The 12,701-nt window shown below is 37.7% G+C and overlaps 1 protein-coding gene across 3 annotated transcripts in view; it reads right to left on the bottom strand.

Annotated features, from left to right (window-relative positions):
• The window catches only part of GCFC2 (GC-rich sequence DNA-binding factor 2), a 79,214-nt gene that overhangs the window by 11,387 nt on the left and 55,126 nt on the right, over positions 1–12,701 (bottom strand). For all 3 annotated transcript variants that reach the window (XM_068976404.1, XM_068976396.1, XM_068976386.1), the window contains 2 exons: positions 11,071–11,221; positions 5,114–5,235 (listed from right to left, as the gene is read on the bottom strand). In XM_068976404.1, coding sequence (XP_068832505.1) covers positions 5,114–5,235; positions 11,071–11,221 — 273 coding nt within the window. The remainder of the gene's footprint in view (positions 1–5,113; positions 5,236–11,070; positions 11,222–12,701) is intronic.

Genomic DNA, 12,701 nt, shown 5'->3' on the forward strand with positions numbered 1-12,701 from the left:
TGTGATTATCTGGGTCATGAAGATGTTTTTTGTAGAGTTCTTCTGTGTATTCTTGCCGCCTCTTAATATCTTCTGTTTCTGTTAGGTCCACACCATTTCTGTTCTTTATTGAGCCCATCTTTGCATGAAATGTTCCCTTGGTATCTCTATTTTTCTTGAAGAGATCTCTAGTCTTTCCCATTCTATTGTTTTCCTCTATTTCTTTGCACTGATCACTGAGGAAGGCTTTCTTATCTCCCATTGCTATTCTTTGGAACTCTGCATTCAAATAGGTATATCTTTCCTTTTCTCCTTTGCTTTTCACCTCTCTTCTTTTCACAGCTATTTGTAAGGCCTCCTCAGATAGCCATTATGCCTTTTGGCCTTTCTTTTTCTTGGGGATGGTCTTGATCCCTGTCTCCTGTACAATGGCACAAACCTCCATCCATAGTTCTTCAGGCACTCTGTCTATTAGATATAGTCCCTTGAATTTATTTCTTACTTCCACTGTATAATCGTAAGGGATTTGATTTAGGGCAGACCTGAATGGTCTAGTAGTTTTCCCTACTTTCTTCAATTTAAGTTTGAATTTGGTGATACTGAATAGTTTGCCTTGGAAATGAACAGAGATCATTCTCGTTTTTGAGATTGCATCCAAGTACTGCATTTCGGACTCTTTTTTTGACTACAATGGCTACTCCATTTCTTCTAAGGGATTCTTGCCCACAGTAGTAGATATAAGGGTCATCTGAGTTAAATTCACCCACTCAAGTCCATTTTAGTTCACTGATTCCTAAAATGTTGACGTTCACTCTTGCCATCTCCTGTTTGACCACTTCCAATTTTCCTTGATTCAAGGGCCATTAGATGTCAGTTAAGAATGAGAAACAAACTTCTCTCCTACACCTTCCACAGATTGTTCTTAGTATACCTCTCAAGATTATGCAGAACAAATCTAATCATCCTTCCATATGAAAACTTCAGATTTTAAGATTGATATCTCACTTTTCTATATTTTCTCTTTCTCATACCATCTTAGGCACTCTCTATTTAATATACTTTAACCTAAAATTAAATGCAAATAGCCCAGGGAAATGAAGAAAGCACATATAACAATTTTATTCAAAAGAGCAGACACCTAAAGGATGAACTTCCATTAGTCTTTCTGCTACTCAAGTGACACTGTTGACTCATACTGAGTTTATGGACAATTACAATCCCCTCTGTTTTTCCTGTATTGCTTTAAAGTTGTGCCTCTCCCATCTTTTATTTATGCAGTTGAATTTTTGAACACAGTGGCAGGACATTATGTATATTCTTCTTACATATTATATTTTGAGAGTCAGTCCTTTTCTCAGTGTTTTGAAATTCTTTTGGATTCTAATTCTGTTATCCATAGATTTATGATAGAATTCCTAGTCTTCTGCCATTGAGAAATTTCATTAGCATGTATTTTACATACTCCAATTCAATAAAAATACCAAACAGAACAAAGCTGAGAGGATTCCAGCCTTATGAATCAGTATTCTTTAGGTATACTTTTACTGGTTTTCTTTGTATCTAACTGTACCCTATTTTCCCCCCATTTGATCTGTAAGAAAATTATAACATATTTAAATAATTATTTACTGTACCTGTACAGTATCTTACTTAGTGGAAGTAACTGAGATATTAGGAATATGGAAGAATATGCTTTGACAAATATTTGGTTTTAGGAACCCTATCAATGAGAGGTTACAGTAATCACTGCTTTCTTAAGTGTTCATAATCCATCTCTGCAATAATCTATTTTAGAACTTCAGAATTAAAACTATTCTCACCAGGCATTAGCTTACAGAATCATTTACTTTTCACTTGAAAATCAGGAACTGTGGTGTCTGATTGGTGCTTTTGGAGCCTTTCTCATTCTCTTCAATTCTTTGAACATCACTAAGAAAAACAGAGTAAGCTCACCAGCAAACTGTGTTACTAACCTGGAATATTACATAGTACACTGATTCTCAAGTAGGAGTAACTTTGCCATGCTTCAGAATATTTTATAAGTCTAGAGATATTTTTGGTTGTCAAGACTGGGAACTGCTACTAGCATCCAGTGAGTAGAGACCAGGGAGCTTACTGCACAGAACAGACTCACACAAAGAAATATTGGTTCCAAATGCCAAGAATGCCAAAGCTGAAAAGTCCTAATATAGTTGTAGTCTCCTACTAAAGCCAAAAACCCATTTCCAACATTCACAGTAGGAGGGTTTTCAGAATTAAGATTACCAGTATAAAAACTTCATGAGTGAATCCATAAACTGTTTAAAGACTTCAGTGGTTACAAAATGCCAGGCCTGCCACTGTTAAAAGTGATCTTTTAAAGTGACTTGGCCCTCTAGGCCCCAGCTTCCTCACCTGTAAAAATGTAATTAAAATCAACATGTTTTACAAGGTTTTGAGGATCAAATGTGGAAAATGTGGAAGTGTTTAAAAAACTGTACATGTAAATGTACTATTTACATTTAGACTATAATTACATAATCCCATGTAGAGAGCAAATATAGGATTATATAGCTGTTTGCTTGTTTGCTTGCTCTAACATACTCGTCTTGGTTCTATGCTTTGTAACAACACAAAATAAATTTATTCCTTCATCAAACATAAACATTACCTCCAAGTACATCTTCTTTCAAGTTGAATCTAATTCTTGCATGATTTTCACATGTTTTTATCCTGTTGGAGGTGAGTGGAAAATGCCCTTTCTCCTTCAGTTGCTATGATGTTCAAATCCTATTCTTTCCTTTAGGTCCTTGCTCGATGCCACATGTAACAAAAATTCTTTCACTGCTGAAATTTCTCTCTCCAGGCTCTTTTTTGAAGCTTCACAGCACATTATCTGAGCCTCTCATGGAGAGGCAACGTGGTCGGTGAGATGAGTTTGGGTTTTAAAGTGAGACTGAGTGCATGTGTGCTTAGTCGCTTCAGTCGTGTCTGACTCTTTGCAATCCCATGGACTGTAGTCTGCCAGGCTCCTCTGTCCATGGGATTCTCCAGGCAAGAATCCTGGAGTGGGTTGCCATACCCTCCTCCGGGGGATCTTCCCGATCCTGGGATCCAATTCACATCTCCTGTGTGTTCTGCATCACAGGCAGATTCTTTACCACTGAGCCTCTGGGGATGCCCAAAGTAAGACTAACCAAGGTACAAATCTTAGTTCTAACTCAAGGTACTGTGAACAGGTTTCTGTGATTCAGATTCTTCATCTGTAAGATGAAGCTATCATCTGTTATTTAAAAATTATTTATTTTTGGCTACTCTGGGTTTTCGCTTCTACTCAGGCTCTTCTCCAGTTGCAATGAGCATGGGCTTCTCTTGTTGCAGAGCACGGGCGCACAAGCTTCAGTGATTGCGGCTCCCAGGCTCTACAGCACAGGCTCAACAGCTTGGTACATGGGCTCAGTTGCTCCACTGCATGTGGGATCTTCCTGGACCAGGTATCAAACCCATGTCTCCTGCGCTGGCAGGCGGATTCTTTACCACTGAGCTACCAGGGAAGCCCTATCACCCATTTTTAACAGGATTGCTGGGACTAAGTGGGCTGACACAGGAATAAGACCTAACAGAGTACCGAGTACATAGCAGGAATTAGACAAGTAAGTCTTGCAATTCCCACTTACTTCCTACTTCAAATAACAGTTTATATGTAGCTTTTTTCCTCTAAGATTACATGATTCTTGATGGCAGAATCATGCTGGTATCCTCTTCTCTCTTTTTCTTCTTACAGCTTCCCTCCTTCTTTACTTGGAACTTATTGGTGCACAGAATATGAATATGACATGTCTCCTCGCTTTTCAACTACTCTGATTATTCCACTCTGGGTTTCCTCCAGTCTGTGAATCTCTCTCTTAATTCTCTTAAAACTCAACATAAAATTGTCTTACCCTTTTAACTGCATCAATCTACAATATTATTATCAACAAACAAAATGATTTTAAAAAGAGTACTGCAATAAAAGATTCAAGAAACTCTCACCACAGCCTCTGAAAAGTTCCTTCCTCTTTATGTCTTATGTTCAGTAAAACTCAATTCTACATTATGCTGAGAATCTATCCTATTAAACTTTGAATCCTCAAAGAGCTACCTGTTCTTGACTATGCAGATTACAGACAACGAATTAAAATACTGAATGTTAGTCTAGTTTTAAAATTACTTTGCCAACAAAGGTCTGTCTAGTCAAGGCTATGGTTTTTCCAGTAGTCATGTATGGATGTGAGAGTTGGACTGCGAAGAAAGCTGAGTGCCGAAGAATTGATACTTTTGAACTGTGGTGTTGGAGAAGACTCTTGAGAGACCCTTGGACTGCAAGGAGATCCAACCAGTCCATTCTAAAGGAGATCAGTCCTGGTTGTTCTTTGGAAGAACTGATGCTAAAGCTGAAACTCCAGTACTTTGGCCACCTCATGTGAAGGGTTGACTCACTGGAAAAGACTGTGATGCTGGGAGGGATTGAGGGCAGGAGGAGAAGGGAACGACAGAGGATGAGATGGCTGGATGGCATCACCGACTTGATGGATTTGAGTTTGAGTGAACTCCGGGAGTTGGTGATGGACAGGGAGGCCTGGCGTACTGCGATTCATGGGGTTGCAAAGAGTTGGACATGACTGAGCGACTTAACTGAACTGAACTGAAGGTCCTAGTATTACTAGATTTTTGCCAAAAGAACAAATGTAATTAGCTTTCTTTTCTTTTAGAAGGAATCAATGTGTACTAATGTATTTATGCTTGTTCATCTCTGCACGGCCAATGTACATTCACAAATCTGAAAAACAGGTGGTTGGGCCATGAGACCTGTTGAACAAATCAGACCATTGAACAGAGAGAAATATGCTAATAAGAATGAAAGTAATAATCTGGGTCTTACTGCATGTTTGTGTGTTCTATGATAATGATTATGATTTCTGTAAGAACATTTGGAAATATCAAGGTGTATCCTTTCATATTACTAATTATATTGAGCAACAAATGGTCGGTCCTAAATATTTTTCATCAATAGTGTTCTGATAATTGCTTCTGCATCGTCTGAAAACAAAGATTTATAATAAATTATATTGATTTAAAAGTAAATTAAGAAATTTATAATTCTAGACATTATTACCTGTTTGCCTTTATTAACTTCATTTTCACAAGTGGACTGTTCTTCAAGAATCACTCTGCACTGCGTTATTAAACTTGTTGTCTGTGTGGTTGACAAGGGATCCCAAATGAATTCTACAAAGCCTGAAACAAAAATTTTCAGTGGTACACAGTTTAGTTACTGGACTACTTTGCTTGTCACATATAAACAATTAAGGCCTTTTGCAAATGCTACTTCCCTCCTCTTGTGGTTTAAAAAAATCAAGGCCAATTGTACATTATGTATTTGCATACGTACTCAATTTTCTTGTCTTTTGGGGTTTTGCTGAAGTTGTATGGCTCAACTGCAACTCTAGGTATATCACCTTGTCACAGTGTTGGTGCCTGCAACCATGCAGTTAAAACATGACTGGAAAAAAGTACACTTTAAATTGATCACCATGACACTCCCGTGAGATCAAAACACTGCCCAGCGATCACATTTTGTTTCTCTGGCCCATTCTCTTTCCCTCTTGCAAGACAGTTATTTCCTGCCTTCTCCTTCCTCCTTGCTCTCAGTTTAATGGACTTTACTCTTCCAGATGACTATTTCTTATGATTTCTTTTCTCCACCCTTGCTCTCACTGTGAGTTGATTTGATGAGAAAAACAGAATCAAAGAGAAGAGAAGCTCCACAAGCACCTACCATAGCATCTACGACTCTAGCAGCATCTGTGCCCATAAATTCTAGCTTGCCTCCCATTTCCATGGATGAAGCACTAGCCTCCTTGCTAATGCCAACCTTTTATTTGTACAAAAGACTCCAACCCCTTTGGCTTACTTGAAGATTCTGCTCCTGGAATTCTGCCCTCTCACTTCAGTATCACCATCACTTCTACTGGATCTTTTCCATCACTCTACAATTTTTTCTCTTGTATTAAAAATAATCCCTCTGTTGACTCTACTTTCCTCTCTAGAGCTGCCCTATTTCTTTCCTCCATTTTACAACAAAATTACTCAGCAAATGTTGAAACTTTCTATCTCCAATTTCTTTCCTCAAACTCCTGAATTCACTTCAGTTAGGCCTTAGCTCCAGCTGTTCCCCTAAACTACTCTTATCAAGTCACAGATAACTTTCACATTGCAAAATCTAATGGCTGATTCTAGTCTCCGTCTGATTTAACAGCAATAACTACAACATTTTTTTTTTAAACTTGGCTTCCAGGATACTGCTGGTTTCTCACTGACCTCTCTAGTCTCCTTTATTGTCTGCTTGTATTCCTGTTTTCTTTCTAAATGCTGGACCTCAGGACTCAGGTCACTTATCCTCTCTTTCCTATTTATATTTATACCGTTAGTATGTCAAGTCAGTTTTGTGGCTTTAAATGCTATCTATGTGCTGATACACTCCAAATTTAAATCTCCTACATAGATCTGTCCTTTAGACTCATATATTTAACAGCCTAGTTGACAGCTCCATTTGGATGACAGGCATCTTAAACCCAACAGGTGTCAAACTGAGTTCTTGCCATACCTCCTACCCAAAACTTGCTCCTCTCAGTCTTTTCCATCTGAGAAAATGGCAACTCTGTCCTTCCAGCTGCTCAGGCCAAAAACCACTTAGTCATTCTTGATTCCTCTCTTTCTCTCTTGCTTCACAATCCATATCAAATTCTGTTAGTGTTAATACTTTTGAAATATATACAGAATTTGACCACTTTCCAGCCACCTCCATTTTTAACACTCAAGTCAAACCACCGTTGCTTAGATTACTGAAAAAGCTTCATAACTGATCTGCATACAGTTCATTCTTAACACAGGAACCAGAAGAAGTCTGTTTTAATGATAAGGCAGATCTTGCCACTTCTCTGCTCAAAACTCTCCAATTGCTTCTTGCTCACTTACAGTAAAAGTCCTTACAAACGATTATTAGGCCCCATATGACACAGCCACTGTTATCCTGCTAACCTCTTCTTACTGTCCCTATTGCTCACTCTACTAAAGTTACTCTGGCCTGTCTGCTGTTTTTCAAGTAAATCAGGCTAGCGCCTGCCTCAGGGCCTTTGCCTGTGCTGTTTCTACTGCCTAGGATGCTGTCACCTCAGACACTCATTTGGCCCACTTCTTTACTTCCTTTTGGAAATCTGCTCATTTGTGACCTTCCCAGGAAGCCCTTCCCTGGCCAAACTATTTTAAATTGCACTCCTCTTTCATAATTTGTATCTTTCCTCCTTACTTTATTTTTCTCCTCGGCCCTTGTAACTAACACACTATAGATTTTACTTGTTCATCGTTTGTCTCCTTCACAGAATGAAAGCTCCATAACATCAGGGATTATTATTTTGTTCACTGATGTATATGCTGAAGTTAACAACTGTGCTTGACTCTTGTAAAATACAAGTTAAATAATTTTTAAAAAATTTAAATAGGTAAAAAAAAAAAACACTCCAAACCAAATATAAAACTGATTTCTCAGGCATCTAGAAGGTTAGGCTTGTAATAATCTTGGAAATATTTGGCCAACTAATACTGAGAGTCTATTATGTGCCTAGCATTAACTATTAGAAATACAGCAATAAGATTAGGTTTGCCTCAGAACAATTTTGTCTAATGTCAAATACAAATATATTATATACATATAAGTATAGTTGTTTAGGTAAGCAATTATAATGTACCATCCTAAGGATTAGAGTACTTCAGGAACCCTGAGAAGGTATGCCTAACCCAGTTCCTAGAAATGATGTCTATACAGAGTTCCGAAAGATGAAGAGGAGTTAGTTAGCTACATGAAACAGGTATAGAGTTAAGGGATTTGTCAGGTGGATGGAGTGTAGAAGACGTAAAGGCCAAGGAGAAGACAGCTTCAGACCAGTAGAGGTGGAGATGAGGGGAAGGAGGAGCCAAGCTTGGCAAAAGATGGGGCTACAGAACTACTAAGTGAAGTGAAAGTCAGTGAAAGTCACTCAGTCGTGTCCGACTCTTTGTGACCCCTTGGACTATACAGTCCATGGAATTCTCCAGGCCAGAATACTGGAGTGGGTAGCCTTTCCCTTCTCCAGGAGATCTTCCCAACCCAGGAATCAAACCCAGGTTTCCCACATTGCAGGCGGATTCTTTACCAGCTGAGCCACCAGGGAAGCCCAAAGAACTACTAAACAGAGACAAAATCCTGAAAGTCCTAGAACGCATGTTAAAGAGATTAGACTTCAACCTAAAGGCAGTTTAGAATAAAGTGTTTTAAGTGAAGTATGACAGAATCAGACTTACATTTTAGATCACCATGGCTGAAGTATAGAAAATGGGTTAGAAAAAGGTAATGGATATGGCAACTGCTTATATAAAGAAGTAAGAAAAAAGCAGGAGTAGATGACTTGGAGGTTCTGGTTTGAATATGTGGGTAGGTGGAGGTACCATTTTCTAGAAAAGTAATATAAGAGGAACAAGTCTGAAACAAAGATGACAAGTGTGATTTTGCATTTGGAATTTGAGTTGCCAAGTATATATATTCAGAAGTTACTCTGATATGAGATCTGGTGCTCTAAGAAGAGATCTGAACTTGTTCTTCCAATTCTTTTTGATTGAAAATCAAGCAGAAAAGCACTGTCCAAAAGAACTTTCTCTGATGAAAGAAAAAAACATCTGACATCTGCATAATTTAATGTGATAGTCATGAGTGATATATGGCTACTGAAGAACACAGATATAGATGGCATTAGAGGAGAGTATGCAATTACCCAGGAAGCTCAAAAAGAGCTATTGTAAAGTGAAGTGTTTGGAATTTTCAGATGAATACTTAAATGAGGCATATATATTCTATGCTATCATTAATAACGCTAAGAGCTAAAAGTAAATGGCTAAAAGCACTCTCTTTCCAAGATACCCCACGATTGCACTGTAAATTATTCTGAGGAAAATCTTTAAAGTTTAGTCAAGTTGGCTGAGAAGCAATATAAAGCAGGTTGCTTTAGTTTTTAAGAGTTTGCAGACTTTCCAGTCAGAATCCATTCTCAGTGACATGCTGGAACAGATCCTTATCAAGTATAATTTCAGATAAAACAAGTTCAGACTGAGGCACAAGCATCAACGCCCAACGGCTCTGAGTGCTAGTAGGAAAAGTAAGGGAAATAAATGTAGTAATGTTTTTTTAAAGAAAGAAGAAACTCACCATACACAAAAATAAACTCAAAAGGGATTAAAGACCTAAATGTAAGGCCGGACACTAAAAAAACTTTCAGAAGAAAACACAGACATGACACTCTCTGATATAAATTGCAGCAAGATCTTTTTTGATCCAACTCCTAGAGCAATGAAAATAAAAACAAAAATTAACAAATGGGATTTAATTTAACTAAAAGAGTTTGCACAGCAAAGGACCATAAGCAAAATAAGAAGATAACCCTCAAAATGAGAAAATATTTGCAAACAATGCAACTAACAAAGGGATTAATCTCCAAAATATACAAACAGCTCACGCAACTCAATATCAAACAATAAGTAACCCAGAAGGCAGGGGATCTAAACAGACATTTTTCTAAAGAAGACATATAGATGGCCAGATAGCACATGCAAAGATGACCAACATCAGAAATGCAAATCAAAACTACAATGAAGCATCACCTCACACAGGTCAGAATCAGTTCAGTTCAGTCGCTCAGTCGTGTCCGACTCTGCGAGCCCATGAATCGCAGCACGCCAGGCCTCCCTGACCATCACCAACTTCCAGAGTTCACTCAGACTCACGTCCATCGAGTCGGTGATGCCATCCAGCCATCTCATCCTCTTGTCCCCTTTTCCTCCTGCCCCCAATCCCTCCCAGCATCAGTCAACTCAGTTTTCCAATGAGTCAACTCTTCGCATGAGGTGGCCAAAGTATGGCCACCATCAAAAAATTTACAAACAATAAATGCTGGAGAGGGTGTGGAGATAAGGGAACCCTCCTACACTGTTGGTGGAAATGTGAATTGCAACAGCCACTATGGAGAATAGTATGGAGCTTCCTTAAAAAGCTGAAAACAGAACTACCAGATAACCCAGCAATCTCACTCCTGGGCATATAACCCAGAGAAAAACCATAACTGGAAAAGATACACTCACCCCAATGTTCACTGCAGCATTATTTACAATAGCCAGGACATGGAAACAAGCTAAATGTCCATCAATAGAGGCATGGATAAAGAAGATATGGTAATATTCCATTATATACCATGGAATATTATCACCCAGACATAAAAAGACAAAAAATGCCATCTGCAGTAACATGGATGAACCCAGACTGTCATACTGAGTGAAATAAGTCAGACAAAGACAGACAAATATCATGTGACATGGTTTCTATGTGGAATCTAAAAATAAGGCTACAAACAAACTTATTTATGAAACAGAAGTAGAGTCATGGCTGTAGAAAACAAACTTACAGTTACCAGGGGATAAATGTGCGGAGGAATAAATTGGGAGATTTGGATTGACTAGACACACTACTATTATACAGATAACTAGTAAGAACCTGCAATACAGCACAGGAAAATCTACTCAAAACTCTGTAATGGCCTATATGGGAAAGGGATCTAAAAAAAAAATGTGGATATATGTATAACTGATTCACTTTGCCATACACTTGAAACTAACACAACATTATAAATCAACCATACTCCGATACAAATTTTTAAAAAAAGAAGGAGAAGAAATGTAAGGGGAGAAGTTAAGGGAAAGACATACACATAGTAGAGATCGAAGTGTGCCACTAATAAATGACTTATAAAAGTAACTAATAAAAATAATGCGAATGTCACAAATACTAAAGGTCCAAGAGTATCAGGGGTTTGATAGCCAATCACTTGCACAAACAAGCTGTTTTTAATCAGCTTAAATTATAAATCTGTTGATTTTTACTGTATATTACAGTTGTGTCCAAAAACAAAAAAATTGTGACTGTAACAGAAATTACTGATCTTATACTTAGCTAAAGAACAATTTAATTTTATCAAGATTATAAAATAGTACCTATAAGTCGAGGAATAACTGTTTTGTTGATAACAGTAGACAAGATTTTCTTATCAGAACTATCTTCCTTCTTTGAATCTTCCATACTGCAATCTATAAATTCTTCTACAGATGTGAACCATGGCATCTGTTTTAAACCTATGGAATCAAACTTATAAATAAAATTATCCAAGTTATAAATAAATTCTTAATCTTTATCTTTAAATAGTTAACTTTTTCAGTAATTACCAGAGCTTTTCTAAGGATCAAAGGAGAATAATTCCATATTTTAACCCAACGTATACAGTGGGCTACAGTTTATAGGGTCACAAAGAGTTGGACATGACTGAAGTGATAGCACTCACGCACATAATGGTACTAGACCACCAAGGCTAGACAGGATGACACGACTAACACATGATGTCTAGACAGTGAGACAGGATACTACATTTCATGCATTTATTCATGTCCAGAAATGCCCCATGTGTGTTCAGGACCTACTAAATGGCAGGTACTGTTAGGAACAAAATATACATTTATAACAACAGCAGTTAAAATACCCATGGAATTTGCTTTTAAAGTTATACTTACCTCATACAAAATTCACTTTTGGCTCTCCCAAGTCTCACTGGCACAAATGTATACTTTGCATGTGGCTTATCTTATTATTAAGCAAACAGCAGATGGCCAATTACTATTTGTTGAATGACTGAATGAACAGATCTTTGCTATGTGTGACAGAATACTCAATTCAGCTTGAGTGGTTAACAACTAGGCTGTCGTCCAACTAGCTACCTTAGGGATAAGCTTGGTTCCTAAACTACGAACACTGCATGGCCCTGAACCTAACAGAAAGTCTAAAGGCATGCATGACTAGGGTAGAGGAAGATCCACCTTAGTCAAACAAAAGGGATTCACCCTTTGTTAAATCTTTATTTTCAGCTCTGCTCTCTTCCTAGAATTTCATTTTCTCATTTCTGTTTGCTTAACCACATGGATGTCCCAACATAATTTCATTGTCTATAATGTAAAACTTCCTTGAAAACCTTTTCCCTCTTTGAAAAGACACCATTTCTATGAAAGGAACTATAATTGTCCTAATAACTTAGAATCCAAACCTTGGGGTCACCATTTTGATGTGTTTTGTTAGGGTTATTCACAGTAGTTTATTGACTCTTCATAAAATCACTTGTAATCAACCCTTTCTTTCTCTTTGCTTTGTCACTATCACCCTATGTGAGGAACTCATCTCCTTGGACTTGGGCTACAGCAACTGCCTTTCAGTATATCTTCATCTCTTTCTCTCTACCCTCCAAGTTAGCTATTGCTCAGAGCTTCCTAAACCATTACCTTCATCACGTCACTCCTCCCATTACCTATCAAAACAAGTTCGTATCTCTTGTTGACTCAGATCTATGCAGTCTCTACAAAACTATTTCTCCCCATGTACCTTTACAAAACACCTTCCTCGCTCTCTTCCTGTTTAAATTCTATATACCCTTTAAATCCTCATTTAAATTCCTCATCCTCATTGTAGCTTTCCTAGTCAAGTATTCACATTATGTCATCTCCAACGTCAGAACTCTTGGTACGTATTTTGAAATTCACTCAGATTGTAAAATTTTTATGGTCTAATATTATCTTTATTTTTT

This window comes from Capricornis sumatraensis, chromosome 1 (genome assembly GCF_032405125.1).
Source record: "Capricornis sumatraensis isolate serow.1 chromosome 1, serow.2, whole genome shotgun sequence".
In the NCBI taxonomy this organism is placed as follows: Eukaryota; Metazoa; Chordata; class Mammalia; order Artiodactyla; family Bovidae; genus Capricornis; species Capricornis sumatraensis.